The sequence below is a fragment of the Notechis scutatus genome, chromosome 6 (genome assembly GCF_049901735.1).
Source record: "Notechis scutatus isolate UNSWTSFEM ecotype Mainland chromosome 6, rNotScu1.2, whole genome shotgun sequence".
Classification (NCBI taxonomy): Eukaryota; Metazoa; Chordata; class Lepidosauria; order Squamata; family Elapidae; genus Notechis; species Notechis scutatus.
In genome coordinates, this window is record NC_142014.1 from 79,653,317 (window position 1) to 79,675,816 (window position 22,500).

The 22,500-nt window shown below is 47.7% G+C and overlaps 1 protein-coding gene and 1 long non-coding RNA gene across 2 annotated transcripts; both read left to right on the forward strand.

The window, feature by feature from the left end:
* Positions 1-2,961: 2,961 nt before the first annotated feature.
* On the forward strand, positions 2,962-14,168 carry LOC148130260 (vitrin-like). The gene is made up of 6 exons (XM_087969157.1): positions 2,962-3,058; positions 3,643-3,782; positions 5,379-5,502; positions 8,677-8,820; positions 13,708-13,901; positions 14,133-14,168. Exons 1-6 carry the CDS (start codon positions 2,962-2,964, stop codon positions 14,166-14,168), a joined length of 735 nt encoding a protein of 244 aa, XP_087825283.1.
* A 4,965-nt stretch (positions 14,169-19,133) lies between these two features.
* LOC148130261 (uncharacterized) lies at positions 19,134-21,325 on the forward strand. The gene is made up of 4 exons (XR_015750228.1): positions 19,134-19,205; positions 19,312-19,338; positions 20,383-20,427; positions 21,256-21,325. It is a non-coding gene; the product is annotated as an uncharacterized LOC148130261 (long non-coding RNA).
* The last annotated feature ends 1,175 nt before the right edge of the window (positions 21,326-22,500 follow it).

Below are 22,500 nucleotides of genomic sequence, written 5' to 3' on the forward strand. Positions count from 1 at the left end.
TTCTATTCTATTTTCTATTCTATTCTATTTTCTATTCTATTCTTTATTCTATTCTATTTTCTATTCTATTCTAGTCTATTTTCTAATCTATTCTTTATTCTATTCTATTTTCTATTCTATTCTAATGTTTTATTTTATTCTATTCTTTATCCTGTTCTATACTATTTTCTATTCTATTCTTTATTCTATTCTTCTCTATCCTATTCTATACTATTTTCTATTCTATTCCATTCTCTATTCTATTCTATCCTATTCTTTATTCTATTCTATTCTACTTCTAGACTGCAACCCCCCGAATTCCCCAGCCAGAATTCTGGGAGTTGAAGTCCAGAAGTCTTAAAATTGCCACGGTTGCAGACTCTGTGATTTAGTCCACCCATGGTGTAAAAATTGACCTCTCTCAGAAAGTTTCTTCTTGTTTGTTTCATAGTTGGAACACACAAGAACCTCTCTACCAGCACACTCTCTATGGTACCGTCTGGAACAACCCTTCCGACCAACCTCCCACTTGCAGATACAAATCCATTCACGTTTCCAACAGTTGCCTCTTTCGAGACGAGCTTCAACATCGCAGCCGCCACCGAGAATCGTAAGATCCCGGATCCCTCGTTTCCCACCCCTTCAATCCCTTTGGCTGGTCCAGGTGAGCTCCACGACTCTAGCGAGATTTGAAGAGATCTGAGAAGGATTTGGTTGCCCAAATGTAAGAAAAAATGTTGAGACTCTAGAAAAATAGTGCGGATAAGAGCAACAAACACGATTCGGGGACTGGAGGCTAAAACACATAGAGAACAGTTGCAGGAATTGGGTATGTCTAGTTTAGTGAAGAGAAGGACCAGGGGAGACATGATAGCAGCCTTCCAATATCTCAGGGGCTGCCCCAAAGGAGAGGGAGTCAAGCTATTCCCCAAAGCACCAGAGGGCAGGACGAGAAGCAATGGGTGGAAACTCATCAAGGAGAGAAGCCACCTAGAACTAAGGAGAAATTTCCTGACAGTGAGAAGAATTAACCAGTGGAACTGCCTGCCTCCAGAAGTTGTAAATGCTCCAACACTGGAAGTTTTTAAAAAGAGGTTGGACAACCATTTGTCTGAAGTGGTGTAGAGTTTCCTGCCTAAGCAGGGGGTTGGACTAGAACAGAGGTCGCCAACCTTTTGGACCTCAGGGACCACCAAACTCATCATTTTAAATCCCAGGGACCACGAACCGGTTCTGTGGGCGTGGCATAATTTGTGGGTGTGGCTTGGTGGTCATGTGACTGGCTGGGCATGGCTTGTATGTAAATATTATAAATATTTATATAAATATTGATTTATTTTTTTTATAAAAAAGAGCAATTTTTACCCAAAATCAGGCAAAGCAGACAGGCAGATTGAATTGCTTACAGAATCACAGATTCATTCAGAGATCTATCTATCTGCCATCGGCTAGCTCAACCTGTCACATAAAATTTGCTTGCTGTGAGTCTGCACTGAATAATAGAAGCTTTAGTCCTAAGAGAGGTTCGGCTGTGCTTAAAAGCAGACTAGCTAGAAAGTAAGAAATCCAACCATTTCCTGATTCCTAACTAATCTAAATCTCCTGGCACAGCAGAACAGATGATGGTCAGAAAAAGGAAAAATAGCAATTTAGCAGGCAAGTTTGCCGGGTAAGGAGTGAGTGGGCGGGGAGGGTTCCCGTGGGCCATGTGGGCTGAACAGCCTTGTGTTTCTGCGCAGCCTGGATTAATTGCTTTGTGGGGGGTGCTCTGGGGGTGAGATTTCTCTGCGGCCCACCAAAATTTTCTCGTGGCCCACCAGTGGGCTGCAGCCCACCGGTTGGCGACCACTGGACTAGAAGACCTCCGAGGTCCCTTCCAACTCTGTTATTCTATAGATATTTCTATAGATGTCCATTTTGTTTTTATTTAAAGTATCCCGTGGTACTTCGTGAGAATGTATATTAGGCAGTGGGAAAAGAATTTAGCATTGTAGGATCACAGAATACCACAATTCTAGGGCTGGAATTTATTTTGTCATGTTTGTGTAGTGCCCTATTAGAGGTGGAGACCCTTTGAGAGGTGTATGCAACGAAATTTCATTTGAATGTACGCTGATCAGCGTACATTCAAAGTGACCATAAAGTTATTCTAAGTCTAAGAAGAGACCTTGGACAACTTCTAATCCAACCCCCTGCCTGAGGTGGAAAATCAAATGCACAGGTCTAGAAAAAAAAAAACAATGCACAGGTATAATATAGGTGGTTCCTAGCTTAATATAGTAACTGCAAGAGGAATGTTGGAATCCTAGTGGACAATCACTTAAATATGAGCCAGCCGTGTGCTGCAATTGCCAAAAAGCCAATGGATCATAGACTGCATTAACAGAGGGATAGAATCAAGATCTCGTGAAGTGCTAATACTACTTTGTAATGCTTTGGTAAGACCACACTTGGAACATTGCATTCAGTTTTGGTTGCCACGAGGTAAAAAAAAAGATGTTGAGACTCTAGAAAGAGTGCAGAGAAGAGCAACAAAGATGATGAGGGAACTGGAGGCTAAAACGTATGAAGAACGGTTGCAGGAACTGGGTATGTCTAGTCTAGTGAAAAGAAGGACTAGGGGAGACAAGATAGCAGACTTCCAATGTTTGAGGGGCCGCCCCAAAGAACAGGGGGTCAACCTAGTCTTCAAAGCCCCTGAAGGAAGGACAAGAAGTACGGTGAAGCTGTTATCATGGCACATCCACTGTGCTGTACAGTAGAAGCCATTTTAAAGTCACACATACTCCCCGAGCGGGTGTTAGGGGTGTCTTCCCCCTCCTCACAGTATTTGTTTCCAGAAGGTAAGTCATCTGTGTACCAAGCTTGATTGAAATTGCTCGAGGCATTCCAGAGTTATGCTGGAACACACACACACACACACACATGTTTTTATTCTATCTTGCTTTCCCCATAGACGTTGCTTCTCGGAAGTCCCCTGGGATGGTTGCAGATGGGGATTGCGTGATCAATGTTTTCAATAAATCAATATTTGTTGTGGTCCGCCGGCAGCCTGAGGAGACGGCAGCTGAGTCGAACAGTAGGGAAAAACATGGGCCAGTCCTGGAGTCTTGGGGGGGGACTCGGATAAAGGTTCTGTGTCCGACACAGAGATGGGGCCAGGACCATCTGGGAGTTATGTGGTGACTCCGGAGCCTCCAGAATCTGACAGTAGCAAGGCAGAGGAACAAGGGGAGCCTGTTCCCAGTGTGCGCTTGCGCAGAGCTGCCAGAAGGCAAGAACAGTTAAGACAAAAGTGGCGACTTGGGAGTAAGGCTTGGAAATGATTGGCCCTCCCATAAGTCACAAAGGAGGAGCAAAGGGACAGCAGCCTTTGCAGGAAGCAACTTTGTTCGCTCTGTTCAGATTAAACCTTGAAGCTCTGTGTGGATTTTGTACTTTGTTTGGCTTTCCACAGTTAATTTGGCACTTTAGTTGTTGGCAGAAATTCAAAGGAGAGAAAGGTGGGTGCTTATCTCAAGGGACTGTTTGGATCTCATTACGGGCTGGGAATGCACATAATTCCCAGCGTTGAAATAAAGCAAGAGTTGTTTGGACTAAGCTTGTGCTTAATTACGGTCTCAGGAAGCCTTGGTCAGAACAATATTTTCCTCTCCCTCCTAGCCTGTAGCAAATTCAAAGCGGATATTGCTTTCCTGGTGGACGAATCCTCGAGCATCGGTCCAGACAACTTTATCAAAGTGAAGGATTTCCTCTTCCACCTGGTCTCTAATTTCCCCCAAATTGGACCTGAAGGTACCCAGGTAAATTCTTGTCTCACGGAAATTGGTTTAGGAGGAGGCCTTGGTGCTCTCTGAGCTTGGTGGTTTTATTGCAGACGTTTCATGACCCAACTAGGGAACATCATCAGTGCTGGAAGGGAGTGGGGTTTGTGGAGAGGAGGAAGAGGAGGAGATGGGGGGGGGGGAGGAGGACTATAAGGTCCATGGTGCCCTCTGAGCTTGGTGGTTTTCTTGCAGACATTTCATGACCCAACTAGGTAACTTCATCAGTGCTAGAAGAGAGTGGGGTCTGTGGAGAGGAGGAGGAGATGGAGGAGGGGGGAGGAGGAGGAGGAGGGAGAAGAAGAAGGAGGAGGAAGAGAAGAAATGAGAGGTGCTTTCTGGGCTTTATTGCAGACATTTCATGACCCAACTAGGTAACTTCATCAGTGCTAGAAGGGTGGGGTTTGTGGAGAGGAGACGAACCTTTTTGTTGTGGTGTGCCAAAAGTGTACACGCGCATGATAGCACACTTCCGCGTGTGCCAGCACCCACAATGCAATGCACCACAATACCTGCACTGCACATGCGTGCGCCTCCCGGCTGATTTTTGGCCCGTTTGAGGCCGTTTTCGCCCTCCTGGAGGCGCAAGGAAAGCCTCTGCAGCCTCGGGAGGTCGAAAAACGGGCCTTCCGGAAATACATTTTTGGCACACCACACCAAAAATTTTCACCATCACTGATGTATGCTTTTAAAAAAACACACACACACTTTACAGCACAAAAATGCAGCCTTTGTGGCCAAACTGGCAACATTTTTGGACTTCCCTAGCAGGAAAGTACAGGTAATCCTTGACTTATGACCAGTATCGAGCTCAAAAGTTCCGTTGCTAAGCAAGGCAGTTGTGAAATGCCTTTTGCCCAATTTTACTAAAAAGATTTTTTTTGGCTAAAGTTGCTAAGTGAATCACTGCAGTTACTAAGTGAAACAGGCACTCATTAAGCGAATCTGCCTCCCCCCATTGACTCTGCTTGGCTGGGAAAGTGACAAACGTGATCGTGTGACCCCAGGGCCCTAAAACCATCATACTTACCTGCCAATCATCCGAATTTTGATCACACGGCCATGGGGATGGTGCAACGGTTGTAAGTGTGAAAAATAGTCATATAAGTCGCTTGTTTTGGTGCCGTTGTAACTTTCAACCATCACTAAATGAATGGCTGTAAGTCAAGGATCTCAGAGGAGATTCATTAACTGGCAGGGACATGGTTAACAAAGTCAGCAAGTGAGTAAGCATGGCAACAGACCAGCCAATGGGAGCTGACAGCCTGGGTGTGGTTTGGCTCTGTGTGCTTTTGCTGAGAAGTGAAAGTGAAACTAGAGCTCTGCTCTGCTGCTGCTGCTGCTTGCTGTTTGTGTTATGTTACGTTAAAAGAATCTACAAGTGGTCTTGTAAATTTCACTTCATATTGTTATGTTTATAAAGAAGTTAAAGATCCTGCTGAATCAGTCATCTGTGTGTTTTCTGGACTTGAATTTCTGCTGCAAACTCTAACAAAGGATTACCTGTACTTTTTCAGCTGATATTAAAACTTTCTCTATATATTTGTTTAAACAAGCTTTTCTGTTACTTTCTAGATTTCTGTGGTTCAGTACAGTGAAAAACCGAGGACCGGATTCCATTTGAACACTTTTCCAGACCGGATCGGAGTTCAAAATGCTCTCAAGAGGCTCGCCTATAACGGTGGGAACACGAAGACTGGTAGGTATTGTATTCAAGAAGGACCGCTTCCTCTGTTTTGTGTCAATTCATCCGTTTGGGTTGTGTTGTCATGCCCCCATCAGAGCCTGAATCTGCGGGGAAAGAGGAGCGGGAATTGGAGCCGGAGGAGATCAAGGGGGCTGCTTGGTTGACTTGGGAGGAAAATGGGGAGGAGCAGGCCAAGTCAGGCCTTTCAGGATTACGACGGCTTGTCGGCAGGGAGGAAGGGGGGCACAGGATGACCAAGAGAGGCTAAGCAATGAACATGAGAGACAGGCGATGAGCAAGGACGGCCCCCTCCTGATCCCTGAGCACGGAGAGTGAAGAGAAGGCAGGAACAGCACAGACGGATCCACCTACTCAGGAGGAGAGCACCCCGCCCCTCTTCACAAGACAAACCTAAGGACTGAGCCTTAAGGAGACACTGCAGGGAGGGGCATTGGTTGGGAACAAACACTGAATTCATGGAGGGTTGTGTGCTGTTGCCGACACTGGATGTTTCCCAGCCTTCTCGCCTCCTGAAACCATTGCTGTGTTCGTTTGCTTCCTGGACTCATTGACTTATTCCCTTGCCCTGCTGGATTTCTTGTTTTGCAGCCGTTGTGCTCACATTTTTGTGCTGGACTACTTGCACCCAGAGGCTGCTGGAGGGGTGTGTGTGTGTGTGTGTGTGTGTGTGTGCCGTGCCCCCAGGTCATCACGGGTTGTGTGGCTATACATCCTAAGTGCTCATGCGAGAATAAATTCTCAGAAGAATTAATTCAGGCAGCCTTTAACTTATGGCCATCCGTTGAGCAAGGTTTTACACCTAGGTAGGTAAAACCCAAGACAGATTAGGTGAAACCTGGTGTGATGACCCAAAGGGGCGTGGCACAAAAGCAACCAAGTCACAAAAGTAGGTAAAGTCCCTTTAATTCCCCCAACTTGGCCCCCAATGTCCAGTTATCATCGGCTGGAGAAAAAACTCTCCCAAGAACAGTTTTTTAAAGGGAAGAAATTCAGTCTGAACCCAAAGCACATCTAAATTATAAATAAAAACAACAACACAAACCACAGCTGAAGCAATTAACGAGACAGGAATTGCAGACTTCCACAAGATAAAGAAACACACACAGTTGTGAGGATGCCAGAACCCAGATAAGCCCTGACAAACAAAGATAATGCACACTTTGATTCCAGCAAGGTGCTGTGCACAAACACCCTTTTTATCCTGTTTTCCCAGCTGCAGCTAATGAAGGGAATCGGGGCCTTTTTCTCCCCCGTAATCCATGTTGCTCCCTTATCTGTTCCTCCCTGCGTGCCCTAGGATGAAGAGGGGGTGGGCCTGGGACTTCATCTGAATACCCAGCCAGACTGTGCCTTTCCCCAGTTTCTTCCACAGCCACCGGAGCCACACTCCCACTCTCTGTCAGCTGTTCCATCTCCCCCTTGGAATCAGATTCCAATAGGGGCATGACACCTGGCTCAAAAATGGTAACTGTGAGAGAGACCTTGGCGTCCTGATGGACGATCACTTAAACATGAGCCAATCGTGTGCGGTGGCGGCAGCCCAAAAAGTGAATACAATACTTAGTTGTATAAACAGAGACAGAATCAAAATCACGTGAAGTATTAGTACTGCTTTATAAAGACTTAGTAAGGCCACACCTGAAATCCTGCATCCGGTTTTGGTCCCCGCATTACAACAAAGATGTGGAGACTTTGGAAAAAATGCAGAGAAGAGCAACTAAGATGATTAAAACCCTGGAGACAAAAACATACAAAGAACGGTTGTTGTACATCTAGTTGAATGAAAAGAAGGACTAGGGGTGACATGATAGCACTATTCCAGTATTTGAGGGGCTGTCATCAAGAAGAGGAGATCAAATTATTTTCCAAAGCACCAGAAGGCTGGACAAGAAATAATGGATGGAAACTCATCAAGGAGAGAAGCAACCTGGAATTAAGGAGAAACTTCCGGACGGTGAGGATTATTAACCAGTGGAACAGCTTGCCACCAGAAATTGTAGATACTCCATCACTGGAGGTTTTGAAGAAGAGACTGGACGGTCACTTGTCTGAAATGAGATAGGGCAGTGGTGGCTAAACTTTTGGGGCTCCTATGCCATAAATTGTGCGCACGGTTGCATGCTTGTGCTCACATGCCAACACCGAGAAGGCAATGCCCACGCCCCCTATGCATGCGCACGCAATCCCCATCCACCCACCCACCCAGCAGCCCGCTTACCTGCACTGTGCCTCACAGCTGACTTTCGGCCTCCCAGAGGCTTTAGGCAGGCTTCTGCAGGCTTTTCAGGCCGAAAACTAGGCCTGTTTCATCACTTCCAGTTTTAAAACAGGAATGAAACGGGCCTAGTTTTCGGCCTGAAAAGCCTGCAGAAGCCTGCCTAAAGCCTCTGGGAGGCTGGAAAAGGCCTCAAACTGGCCAAAAATCAGCGGTGAGGCAAAGCGCATTGCGCAGTGAGGTAAGTTTGCCTGCAGCTCGCGTGCCAGCAACAAATGGGCCTGCATGCCACCTGTGGCATGCGTGCCATAGGTTCGCCATTACTGAGATAGGGTCTCCTAACTGAGCAGGAGGCTGGAATAGAAGACCTCCAAGGTCCCTTCCAGGCTGTATTCTATTCTAGTTTGAAGACACAAAGCCACTGAAGCAAGTGTGTTTATGATTGGCCCTCTCGCCTGTGAATGTTGCAACAACATCCCTACAGTTGTTGCGATCAAAATTCACGTGTTTTGCAATCCACATGTAGTTATGATGATTGCCAGGGTCCCAGGGTCATACGATCACTAATTTTGACTTTCCCGGCCATCTTCCGACAAGCAGGGTCAACGTGGGAAGGCAGATTCGTTTAACGGCCACATATTCATTTTGAACAATTGCAGCGATTTGCTTAACACTTGCAGGCAAAAAAAGGTCATAAAATCGGGGCGTGGTTCATTTAACAACCATCTTTCTGAGGCAAGGGAAGTTCAAACTTTCAAACTCTGTGAAGTTCTGGTCAAACTTTTTATTCCTTTCCAAGGACCTGGGACTATCAAAGGCAGATCTGGATGGTTGATGGTTTTTACCGATGTTGTCCGCAGGATGTAAGCTGTTCCAAGTCAAGCTGCCTTCTGCAATTGACCAATGGGGATTTTGTCAATGCCTTTCTAAGTTTCTGTGTTTATTCCCAGGCAGAGGGATCACTTACGTGCTAAAAGAAATATTTCAAGTCTCCAAGGGAATGAGGCCTTCCGTCCCTCACATCCTCATCTTGCTGACTGATGGCCCCTCCCTGGATGAGGTGCTGCCCCCAGCTAGACTGGCTCACATTCTAGGTAGTTATGGATTTCGACCAGTGGTGGGGTTCAAATTTTTTTTACTACCGGTTCTGTGGGCGTGGTGTGGCTTGATGGGCATGACGTGGCTTGGTGGGCGTGGTGTGGCTTGGTGGGCGTGGCTTGGCTTGGTGGGCGTGGCTTGGCTTGGTGGGCGTGGCTTGGTGGGCATGGCAGGGGAAGGATACCATAAAATCTCCATTCCCACCCCACTCCAAGGGAAGGATACTGCAAAATCTCCATTCTCTCCCCGCCCCACTAACCTGCTTTCCAGCTCCGTTCTCCTCTTTCAGGGCAACCAAAGAAGACCCAGCCGATCAGCTGGGACTCAATGGGAGGCAGAGAAGAGATGGGGGCGGGGCCAGTCAGAGGTGGGATTTGCCGGTTCTCAGAACTACTCAAAATTTCTGCTACCGGTTCTCCAGAACCGGTCAGAACCTGCTGAATATACCACCTCTGATTTTGACCTCTAGGATTCGATGCTTCTGCATTAAGAACGTTTGGATATAAAAGGTGCTACAAGATGTTTTGGGTTTCCGTGTTCTGCTTACCTTATTGACCCCAAAGGAAAACAGTCATGAATTTCAGTCTCTGTACAAAAGGAAGAAAATAGATTAATGGATAGCAGAGTTCTACCTCCATCTCTATCTCCGTCTCTCTGTTTCTCCATCTCCATCGTTATCATCTCCCTCTCTGTCTCTGTTTCTGCCTCTACCTCTGCCTCTTTCTAGCTCTGTATCTCACCACCCTCACCTCCCTCCACATCCATCTCTCTGTCTCTTCATGTCCATGTCCACTTCCACTTCCATCTCTACCTCCACCACCATCTCAACCTCCGTCTCTCCGCGTCCACCAGCATCTCTCTGTCTTTCCATCTCCATCTCCATGTCTTTCCATCGATCGCCACGTTCATCTCCATCTCTCTGTCTCTCCACCTCCACTTCCATGTCCACCTCGACCTCCATCTCTCTGACTTTCCAACTCCACTTCCATCTCTACCTCCACCAGCATCTCAATCTCCGTCTCTCCACCTCCACCAGCATCTCTCTGTCTTTCCATCTCCATCTCCATGTCTTTCCATCGATCGCCACATTCACCTCCATCTCTCTGTCTCTCCACCTCCACTTCCATGTCCACCTCGACCTCCATCTCTCTGTCTTTCCATCTCCACTTCCATCTCTACCTCCACCACCATCTCAACCTCCGTCTCTCCGCCTCCACCAGCATCTCTCTGTCTTTCCATCTCCATCTCCATGTCTTTCCATCGATCGCCACATTCATCTCCATCTCTCTGTCTCTCCACCTGCACTTCCATGTCCACCTCAACCTCCATCTCTCTGTCTTTCCATCTCCACTTCCATCTCTACCTCCACCAGCATCTCAATCTCCGTCTCTCCGCCTCCACCAGCATCTCTCTGTCTTTCCATCTCCATCTCCATGTCTTTCCATCGATCGCCACATTCACCTCCATCTCTCTGTCTCTCCACCTCCACTTCCATGTCCACCTCGACCTCCATCTCTCTGTCTTTCCATCTCCACTTCCATCTCTACCTCCACCACCATCTCAATCTCCGTCTCTTCGCCTCCACCAGCATCTCTCTGTCTTTCCATCTCCATCTCCATGTCTTTCCATCGATCGCCACATTCATCTCCATCTCTCTGTCTCTCCACCTCCACTTCCATGTCCACCTCGACCTCCATCTCTCTGTCTTTCCATCTCCACTTCCATCTCTACCTCCACCACCATCTCAATCTCCGTCTCTCCGCCTCCACCAGCATCTCTCTGTCTTTCCATCTCCATCTCCATGTCTTTCCATCGATCGCCACATTCATCTCCATCTCTCTGTCTCTCCACCTCCACTTCCATGTCCACCTCGACCTCCATCTCTCTGTCTTTCCATCTCCACTTCCAAGTCTACCTCCACCACCATCTCAATCTCCATCTCTCCGCCTCCACCAGCATCTCTCTGTCTTTCCATCTCCATCTACATGTCTTTCCATCAATCGCCACATTCATCTCCATCTCTCTGTCTCTCCACCTCCACTTCCATGTCCACCTCGACCTCCAACTTTACCTCCACCATCTCCATCTTTCTGTCTTTCCATCTCCTCTTCCACCACCATCTCTATCTCTCTCTGTCTCTTCACCTTCATTTTCACCTTCCATCTCCACCTCCACATTCACCTTCACTTCCAGCTTCATCTCCATCTTTCTGTCTTTCCATCTCTTCTTCCACCACTATCTCTCTCTCTCTATCTCCCCACCTCCTCCTCCGCTTCCACCACCTTCTCCACCTCCATCGCTATCCCTACCTCCACATTCACTGTCACCTCCACCACCATCTCCACCTGTACCTCCACCTCCATTTCTTTACCTTTCCACCTCCACCTTCATCTTCACTTCCATTTCCACCTCCACCTGCACTTCACATATCTACCTTCACCTCCACCTCCATCAGAGACAGGGCCTTAGTGAGAATAACTGGCATAAAATCCCCCCAGAAAACTTCGGTGATGAAGAGGAGCTAGAACCTAAATCTCCTCAGGTTCAGGATCTTCACCACAGTTCCACACTGGTTCTTGGTTTGAGATGGAGAGATTGTCTCCCAAAGTATCTGAAGGCTGAAGGGTCCTTGAATCTAGTTATCTCTGCTCCTTGTCCAACATCATGGATGAGTCCATATTGGCTCTATGGCTGAAAGAGAAAGACCAACCCAACATCCTCCAGAGAATTTCCATGGCTGAAAGGAGTCTAGAACCTAAGTCTCCTCACTCCTAGGCCAGCATCTCTGGACCATCCTTTGTCTTGGATTGAAAGAGGTAGACCGGCCTAAATTCTCTAAGGCAGTCTCTATGGTTGAAAAAGCCTTGAACCCAAATGTCTTTGCTCCTAGCCCAGCACTTCCACACTGCCTTTGGAGTTGAGGAGGAAGGACTGGACCAGAATTACCCAGTTAGCTTCCATGCATTGAGAAGGTCTAGACCAGGGGTGTCCAACCTTGGCAACTTTAAGACTTGTGGACTTCAACTCCCAGAATTCCTCAGCCAGCAAAGCTGGCTGAGGAATTCTGGGAGTTGAAGTCCACAAGTCTTAAAGTTGCCAAGGTTGACACCCCTGTTCTAGAACCTGGTCTCTCCACTCTTAATCTGGTATCCTAACCTCTCTTTCTTTCTCTTTGTATTCTGCCTGTCAACCTTTTCCGATAGACCAGACAGGAAACACAATTAGGTGAGTTAATTCTACTTTATCGTAAGGCTACATTAACGGAATCTTGCAAGTCTGAAAGTACAAATCTCCCACTGTCTCTTTTAGAGACTGAGAAATGAGAGAGGTTCTTTTCTGAGTGTGTTTCTCTGTCCATTATGCAGTTGTGGGCTACGTCCTCTCTTATCTAAATCATTCCCTAGGCCAACGATGGCGAATCTTTTCGTCCTTGCGTGCCAAAAGTGTGTGCATGCATGTGTGCCGTCACCCATAAGGTGATAAGGTCTCTGCACATGCACGCATGTCTCCTGAGCATGCCTAGCCCCCACACATGCACAGCAGCTACCTGACAATCAGCTGTGGGCAGGCGGTGCATGCACCTGCGCAATGGACCCGCTCCGGGGCAACAGCTCGCATGCTGGCGGAGATGGCTCTGCATGCCACTTCTGGCACACGTGCCATAGGTTCGCCATCATGGCCCTAGGCAGTATCTCTTCCCCTGTCTCCTGAGGTCATTCCTACACTGCCTCAATGGCAAATTTGGGACACTATACAGGTAGTCCTTGAGTTACAACTATACATTTAGTGAGTAGTTCGAGGGTTACAACGGCACTGAATAAAGTTATAATTGCTTGTCGCACTTATGAACTTTGTAGCACCCAGATGGTCACGTGATTTAAAAATTTGGATGCTTGGCTACTGACTCATATTTATGACAGTTGCAGTGTCCCAGGGTCCCTTTTACGACCTTTTTGCAACCTTGAGCAAAGTCAGTGCGGAAGCCAGATTCACTTCACTTCCATGTGTGATGACCCAAAGGGGCGTGGCACAAAGGCAACCCAGTCAGATAATCAATAAGAGTCCCTTTATTAGCTCCAATTTTGCCCCCCAATGTCCTGGTTACCTTCTGGGCTGGAGAAAAACTCTCCCAGGAACAGCCTTTGGCTGCAGAGAATCAAGTCCAAAAGAGGGTCAACACAAACTGTAACTATAAGTCCAATCAAGGCAAGATGAGGAAATTAATCCGGCAGGGCAGGAGAAGGAATTCCAGATGTGAAGGCACGGCAATAACTCAGCATGGTTGGGAAGACGCCAGGAACACAGATAAGCAAAGTCAACACAAAATAAATTCACGTTTGTTCCCAGCAGACACCACATTCAGTTTGCATCTCTTTTAAACTCTTTTCCCAGCTGTGGCTAATGAAGGGAATCAGGGCCCTTTCCTCCCCCGTAAACCATGCAACCCACGTTGCTCCCTTCTCCATTCCTCCCTGCGTGCCCTAAGATGAAGAGGGGGTGGCCTGGGTCATCCTCTGAACGCCCTCTCCCTTGTTCTATCTCTCGCCTGCTCTGCCTAGCCGGACTTTGCCTTTCCCCAGCCTCCTCCACAGCCAATGGAGCCACACTCCCGCTCCCTGTCGGCTGTTCATCTTCCTCCTCGGATTCAGACTCCGACAGGAGCATGACACTATGTGACTAACTGAACAACTGCAGTGATTGACTTAAGAACTGTGTCAACAAAAGGTCATAAAAGGGGCAAAACTCACGTAGCCTCTGTCTTGCTGAGCCGCAGAAATGTTGGGCTTCATTGGGGTCGTAAGTCAAGGATGGGTTATAGGCACCGTACTTCAATCCTTCTTCTTTCCTTGTGGATGGTTGATCTTCTATTTCTTGTCCTGCAGGGATCCAAATAATTCCTGTAGGGATTTCAGGAGCTCACACGGAGGAATTGAAACAGGTTCTCCTACATCGGAATTTAGAACGTCTCTTTCACATTGACACTTTTGACGATTTGACCCAAATCATCCAAGAATTGGTGGAAATAATTTGTTTGGGATCCCGGCAAGGGAACAGAGACACGCCGGAGCGTTTGAAGGTAAACAAGCATCCTTTTGCATCCTTCTTTTGGGCACAGGGCAGAGGGGTGCTATTCTATTATGGACTATATACCATAATCCTACCATGTTTTCCCAAAAATAAGACCCTGTTTTATATTTTTTTGCCACCAAAAAGGTACCAGGTCTTATTTTGGGGGAATGTCATCCACTGACTAATCTCACTTGCGCATGTTGCCCCCGGCCTCCTTTTCGTTGTCTGAGGCCTTCAGGAACTTCTTCTGCTGCAGCTGTCAAGGCTTTCCTGAAGGCCTCTGCAGCTGGTAACAGAGCTCTGGATCGATCCAGAGCTTTATTCTCAGCTCCAGAGGCCTTCAGGAAAGCCTTGCCAGCCTTGCTGGCTGCAGAAGAAATGGGCCGGCAAGGCAGGTGTCGGGGTGTGCGAGGCCTGGCTACACCTGTCCAAAGGTAAGTAGTAGGGCAGCTCCACCCCCCATCCACACCCGAGCTTAATTTTTACCTTGCACACTGGAGTGGGCGGGATCTTAATTAAGGCTTATTTTTTGGGGGTAGGGCTCATATTGAGAGCACGTGTAAAAAAATCAAGCTAGGACTCACTTTCAGATAAGTCGTATTTTTGAGAAAACAGGGTATATATACCGAAAAGATTATGGTTGTCTTGTGAAAGCAAAATTTGGCTCTAGGTTCTGTCTCAGTTTACCTTCCCAACAAACAACAGAGTCGGAAGATCATTTAAAAACAGTTTATTAGGGTGCCCAGTGGTGCAATGCAACCAGTGTAACAACTGGTTTGGTGAGCGTGCACTTCACCAAACTGGCCATAAAATTAGCTACTGGTTAGCTACGGGTTCGCCTGAACTGGGGAGAACTGGTAGCAGCCCACCTGTCATGCCCCTGTCGGAGTCTGAATCCAAGGAGGAAGACGGACAGCTTACAGGGAGTGGGAGTGTGGCTCTGTTAGCTGTGGAGGAAACTGGGGAAGGGCAAAGTCCAGCTGGGCAGAGCAGATAAGAGGTAGAGCAAGGGAGAGAGAGTTCAGAGGAAGACTCAGGCCCACTGCCTCTTCATCCTAGGGCACGCAGGGAGAAACGGAGAAGAGAGCAACGTGGGTTGCGTGGCTTACGGGGAAGGAAAGGGCCCTGATTCCCTTCGTTAGCCACAGCTGGGAAGACAGTTGATAAAAAAGGCAGGTTGCATGCGGCAGGCTGCTGGGAGCAAACATGACTTTATCCTGTGTTGTCGTGGCTTATCTGTGTTCCTCGCATCTTCCCAACCATGTGAGTTTTGCTGTGCCTTCAAGTCTGAAATTCTTGCTCCTGCCCTGCCAAATTAATTACTTCAGTTTGGCTTGTTTGGACTTTAAGTTACAGTTTGTGTTGACCATGTTTTGGACTTAATTTTCTGCCGTCAAAGGCTGTTCCTGGGAGAGTTTTTCTCCAGCCAGATGGTAACCTAGACATTGGAGGCAAAGTTAGAGCTAATAAAGGGACTCTTATCTGACTGTGTTGCCTTTGTGCCACGCCTCAGGTCATCACACTACCCCTACCTAATGGATATACTTTGGAAGTAGCTATCCAGAATCTCTGCCTTTTCTGACCATCCAGCTCTGGATTGTGCTGTCTCTTATCCTGCTCAATTCCCCGGCCCTTGGGACAGGGGCAAAACCCCTTAAGCTTATCACTAAATTGTTTTCAAATAAATATTCATAGGAATGCATTTAAAGTTGCAATACTAGACCCACTTAGCTGGGACTTAAGCCTCTTTATCTTGGTGGAATCCACCTGTGTAGACTGTGGACATATTTGGTTGTATGATATCAATCCCTCGGCTCTTCTGGATTAAGTGGGTGGGGGCAGAATGGACTAACTTACGTCCTTGTATTCTAAGTTTGCCAGCAAAGCAGTGGGTCTACCAGAGCAGCTCTTTGATGATCCAATGAGGTCGCTCATCGCCACTTCCCCTCCTATTCACCTGGCAGCGTTCGCTACGCAAGCACCTTGTGACCCAAAATGCTTGGAGGTAAGGCAGGTGTGGGTGGCCTCTGAACTGGGGTGGGGTGGGGCCTCATTTATGGTTTGTAGTTTTCCATTTGTAGTTCTACAGAGGATGATTGAGTCTGTCATCTGCACCTCTGTAGCTGTCTGGTTTGGTTCTGCAACCCAACAGGACAGACACAGACTCCAGAGGGTAATTAGGATCACAGAAACAACAATTACTAATTACTACCCACCTGCCTTCCATGGAGGACCTACATCCTGCACGAGTCCAAAAGAGGGCTGTGAAAATATTTACAGACCCCTCACATCCTGGACATAAATTGTTTCAACTCCTTCCCTCAAAACGACACTATAGAGCACTGCACACCAGAACAACTAGACACAAGGACAGGTTTTTCCCAAATGCCATCACTCTGCTAAACAAATAATTCCCTCAACACTGTTCAACTATCACAAAGTCTGCACTACTATTACTATATATCTTCTCATCACTCTTTATCACTCATTCCCTCCCACTTGTGACTGTAGGACTGTAACTTTGTCGCTTGTATCCTTACGATTTATATTGACTGTTTCCTAGTATGATTTGATTGCTTATTGTACCCTATGACTATCATTATTAAGTGTTGTACCTGATGATTCTTGACTCTTGATGAATGGATCTTTTCTTTTATGTACACTGAGGGCATTTGCACCAAGACAAATTCCTTACGTGTCCAATCACACCTGGCCAATAAAGAATTCTATTCTATTCTATTCTATTCTATTCTATTCTATTCTATTCTATTCTATTCTATTCTATTCTATTCTATTCTATTCTATTCTATTCTATTCTATTCTATTCTTATTGTATTATATGACTATTATTAAGTGTTGTACCTGATGATTCTTGACTCTTGAAGAATGTCTCTTTTCTTTTATGTACACTGAAAGCATTTGCACCAAGACAAATTCCTTGTGTGTCCAATCACACTTGGCCAATAAAAGAATTCTATCCTATCCTATTCCTATTTTCTATTCTATTCTTATTTCTATTCTTATTTCATTTCTATTTATTCTATTCTTTTCTTATTTCTATTCTATTCTATTCCTAGTTCTAGTTCTTTTTTGGGTTACAATTGAGAAAATGGGAACTCAAGTCTAATCTGAGTTACAGAGGCCACCTGGGGGATTTGGGGCCGGTCTCTCTCTCTCTTAATCCAAGACTTAGGGTCACTCTTTGGGGGAAGGGACTGATCTAGGAGAGAAAGACTTCAGGGCCTGTCTTTTCCCAGAGATGGAAGATCTGGTAGGAGAAGAAGAGGTAGAGCTGGAGGTGGAGTCAAGAGAGAAATCAGCCTGGAATCCTTATGTTGCCACAAAGTCCAACCCCCTTGAATTCCATTGACTTTTATCTAGTTATGTATTTTATGTAGATATCTAGTTTTTTTTTCCTACACTAATTTAATGCTAACCATTAGTTGACTAGGTTCTTGTGTCTAGGTGTGAGCAGTCAGTCTTAACTAGAATTTGTGGTCCTGATTCTTCGCGCCTGACAGTTCTTTGGAGGAAGTCTCCCCACCATAGAGTCTCCTCCTACCACAGCGTCCCTTTTTCCTCTGCCAACTGGAAGTCCAGTTTCTCCACCATAGAGTCTCCTCCAAGCGCAGCGTCCTTTTTCCTCTGCCAACTGGAAGTCCGGTTCCCCCCACCATAGAGTCTCCTCCTACCACAGCGTCCTTTTTCCTCTGCCAACTGGAAGTCCGGTTCCCCCACCATAGAGTCTCCTCCTACCACGGCATCCTTTTTCCTCTGCCAACTGGAAGTCCAGTTTCTCCACCATAGAGTCTCCTCCAAGCGCAGATCCTTTTTCCTCTGCCAACTGGAAGTCCGGTTTCCCCCACCATAGAGTCTCCTCCTACCACAGCGTCCTTTTTCCTCTGCCAACTGGAAGTCCAGTTTCTCCACCATAGAGTCTCCTCCTAGTGCAGCGTCCTTTTTCCTCTGCCAACTGGAAGTCCAGTTTCCCCACCATAGAGTCTCCTCCTAGCACAGCGTCCTTTTTCCTCTGCCAACCGGAAGTCCGGTTCCCCCCACCATAGAGTCTCCTCCTACCACAGCGTCCTTTTTCCTCTGCCAACTGGAAGTCCAGTTTCTCCACCATAGAGTCTCCTCCTAGTGCAGCGTCCTTTTTCCTCTGCCAACCGGAAGTCTGGTTCCCCCCACCATAGAGTCTCCTCCTAGCCTCCTTTCCTCTACCTGTCCTAAACTGTTCTGACCCAGGCTTCGTCAAATGTAATTAAACATAAACTAGTTTTAAAAGCAAAACCTATTTTATGGCAACGCTGGGAATTGCTTTCATTCCCACCCAGAACTAATCTTAAATCATTCCCTAAAATAAGCACACGCCTTTCAGTGCTGTGGAATGCGGCCAAAAACAGAAGTATCCAATTAACCAACCGAAGTACCAGAGAAAACCAACCACAGTACACAGAGCTTCAAGGGGAACTCGGAATCTATCGAACTACTTTGCTTCCTGCAAAGAGTTTGTCACCAAGGGCTGACTTTTATCCCTTATGGGAGGGGCAATCACCTCCCAACCTTAATCCCAAGTCACCCCTTCTGCTTCAGCTGCTCTCACCTTCTAGCAGCTCTGCGCACATGCGCACTGGGAACAGGCCTCACTGCTGCAAGACTCCAGAGGCTCCGGAGACAGCACCCCACTCCCAGATGGTCCAGGCCCCATCCCTGCATTGGACACAGGATCCTCATCTAAGTCCTCTCCAGACTCCCTGACTGGTTCCTTTTCATCCTCACTGTCTGACTCCGCTGCTGTCTGCACCGGCTGCCAGCGAACCACAACATAAATGAAAGCCCTATCAATTGTGGAGCCGACCGGCGACAGGGAGCCGCAGCAGAGAGAGGAAAGAGCCACATGCGGCTCCAGAGCCGCGGGTTGCCGACCACTGTTCTAAACCATGGAGGAGGAGAAAAACATTCTGGGATGGATACATTGGGGACCAAAACCTCTGCAATGACACTTGACTCTGCTTCTACAGAGCTTCGCAGGAGGAAGTTTGCGCAGAGGTGGAAGCTACGACCCATTTGCCTTCGCCACCAAGGGGGAAAAAGGAGAACGGGTGAGTAGATTTCCACTTATGCAAATCAAATAGATCCGTTCCACCTTTTATGGGGGGACTGTTAAGCCCTCAACAGGAGGTGGGCTATGTTTCTCACAATGTCTTCTCCTCTTTTCCGCTTTATTTAGGGATTTCCAGGAAAAGATGGCATCCCGGGATTACCTGGCCGACCTGGACGAGTGGGCCTGCCAGGGTCTCCTGGAATAAGAGTAGATATTTTATACCCTTAAGATCACAACTGCTTTATAAAAGTTACCCTGATGATTTCGTTTTTAATAGCTGCTGCTTTCTCTCTCTCTCTCTCTTAATGGACAGGGACTCCCGGGCATGCAAGGAGATCGAGTAAGTTGCATAAAGAGAGTTTCTGCTAGTGGTTAAAATACCAGGCTGGAAGCTAGGCGACGGTGAGTTCTAGTCTTCAGCAGGCTTTCATGGCTAAGGCAGGACGAGAACTCACCGTCTCCTGGTAATTGGCCTAAAGCCACCCAGTTGGCTTTCATGCCTAAGGTAGAACTAGAACCCACTGTCTCCTGGTGATTGGCCCAAAGTCACCCAGTTGGCTTTCATGCCTAAGGTAGAACTAGAACTCACTGTCTCCTGGTGAGTGGCCCAAAGTCACCCAGTTGGCTTTCATGCCTAAGGTAGAACTAGAACTCACTGTCTCCTGGTGAGTGGCCCAAAGTCACCCAGTTGGCTTTCATGCCTAAGGTAGAACTAGAACTCACTGTCTCCTGGTGAGTGGCCCAAAGTCACCCAGTTGACTTTCATGCCTAAGGTAGAACTAGAACTCACTGTCTGCTGGTGAGTGGCCCAAAGTCACCCAGTTGGCTTTCATGCCTAAGGTAGAATTAGAACTCACTGTCTCCTGGTGAGTGGCCCAAAGTCACCCAGTTGGCTTTCATGCCTAAGGTAGAACTAGAACTCACTGTCTCCTGGTGATTGGCCCAAAGTCACCCAGTTGGCTTTCATGCCTAAGGTAGAACTAGAACTCACTGTCTCCTGGTGATTGGCCCAAAGTCACCCAGTTGGCTTTCATGCCTAAGGTAGAACTAGAACTCACTGTCTCCTGGTGATTGGCCCAAAGTCACCCAGTTGGCTTTCATGCCTAAGGTAGAACTAGAACTCACGGTCTCCTAGTGATTAACCCTAAGTCACCCAGCAGACTTTCATGACTAAAGCAGAACTAGAACTCACTGTCTCCTGGTGATTGGCCCAAAATCACCCAGCTGGCTTTCATGCCTAAAGCAGGACTAGAAATCACCACCTCCTGGTTCCCAGACCAAATTGGGTCTCAGTATTGGATTTCTGTGATATACGAGTGCATGATTTTGAACGCTCCTGTTTTGGCACCAAGCTAAATCCGTTTTCTCTGCATGGTTTTACTAGGGACTTCCTGGATTCCCAGGCCCATCTGGGCCTAAAGGAGACAGAGTGAGTTTTTGTTTCGCGCTTTACACTAATACACAATAAAACCGTGTTGATACCATGCCTAAGATGTCATCAGTAGCCTTAGCTCTATGCCAGGGAGCTGGAAAAGGACTAGCATGTATGTGCTAGGGCAGTGGTCCCCAATCACCGGGCCCCGGACCGGTACCGGTCCGTGGAGCATTTTTTACCGGGCCACAAAGAAGTGGGCGCCGCCATCTTGTTTCGACGGTGCTTGAGAAAGTGCTTCCGGGTGAGCTTGTCGGCCGTCGGTTGGAAAGCGGCGTTTGGGTGCTGAATCCTCGCACCTTAGTTTCGTCGGGGGGGGGGCGCTTCGAACGAAGAGCCGTCCCGGTGGCGGTGGAGTCTCGCGTTACTCAGGAGGAGGTTAAGAAAGAGCCCGAAAAGCCCATCGACAAAGGTACAAAGGAGGAGTTGAAGGTGGCGGGAGAAGCGGGGGACGGCTGGCTGGCGGTCGCTCGGCTCGCCTTGCCTTGGTCGTGCGTGCTGATGCCGTTACGGTCCGTGGATCATTTTGTGATGCGGTACCGGTCCGTGGGACAAAAAGGTTGGGGGCCACTGTGCTAGGGGAACCTTTACCTTTTAAAGAACTTGTGGCTCTCTAAATACATCCTCTAACGAGACAGATAAGCAGGGACTGACCCCTGACAAACCATCCAGCAGAACACACACCCGATATAATTCAACGGTCAAAACTCTTATGTGCACGAGTGGGTCCTCAGGTTGTGAAAAGCCACATTGTGGTTTTATACGGAAGTAGATTTGGGCTCTGCCAGATAAGCAGCACATAAACACAACGTATCTCTTCTGCAGGGAGAACCAGGATACGTGCTAGGAAGCATGGAAGTCATCTCAGGAAAAAGTGGGCAGCCAGGTCCTCCGGTAAGTAAAATAAAATATTTTGAGGGGTCCTCGATGCTCTCTGAGCTTGGTTGTGTTCTGGTAGATGTTTTATGACCCAACTGGGTAACATCATCAGTGTTAGGAGGTGGAGGAGGAGAAGGCTTTAGGGAATGGAGGAAAGGAGGAAGGGGAGGAGGAAGAAGAGAAGGAGAAAGGGAGGAGGAGGAAGGGTGAGGAGGAGAAAGAACGACTGCAGGGCTCCTTGGTGGTCTCTGAGCTTGGTTGTTTTCTTATAGACAAAGGTGAGAGAGCACCAAGGGCTCCACCGTGATCCTCTTCCTCCTCCTCCTCCTCTTCCTCCTCCTCATTCTCCACCATTCCTTCTAGCACTGATGATGTTACCAAGTTGGGTCACGAAACGTCTGCAAGAAAACAATAGACCTCGGAGAGCACCAATGACTCACAGTGCTTCTCCTCCTCCTCCCCCTTCCTCTTCCTCCCCCCTCCTCCTCCTCTACGCAAACCAAACTTCCTTCTGGCACTGATGATGTAACCTAGTTGGGTCAGGAAATGTCTGCAAGAAAACAATAGAACTCAGAGAGCACCAATGACTCACAGTGCTCCTCCTCCTCCTCCCCCTTCCTCTTCCTCTCCCCCTCCTCCTCCTCTACACAAACCAAACTTCCTTCTGGCACTGATGATGTAACCTAGTTGGGTCACGAAACGTCTGCAAGAAAACAATAGACCTCGGAGAGCACCAATGACTCACAGTGCTCCTCCTCCTCCTCCTCCCCTTCCTCTTCCTCCCCCCTCCTCCTCCTCTACGCAAACCAAACTTCCTTCTGGCCCTGATGATGTAACCTAGTTGGGTCAGGAAATGTCTGCAAGAAGAGCTCCGAGAGCACGGAGGGCTGCCGAGGTCGAGAAACGCTGCTCTAATACCTGGCTTAATATATTTGATATACTTTATTTCAGGGCCAAAAGGGGCAGCCAGGGGTTCCTGGTGTAGCAGGGCCCCCAGGCCTGCCTGGCCTATCTGGACCCCAGGGACCACCTGGCTCATCAGTGAAGGTATGTCAGATTGTGTGCATGGCGTCTCATTGGCTGTCCAAGTTGTCCATCAATTCCCACTGCATTTTTAAAGCCCACCTATATTTCCCTCCTTGTGCGGGGACGCGGTGGCTCAGCGGCTAAGACGCTGCTGAGCTGGTCGAT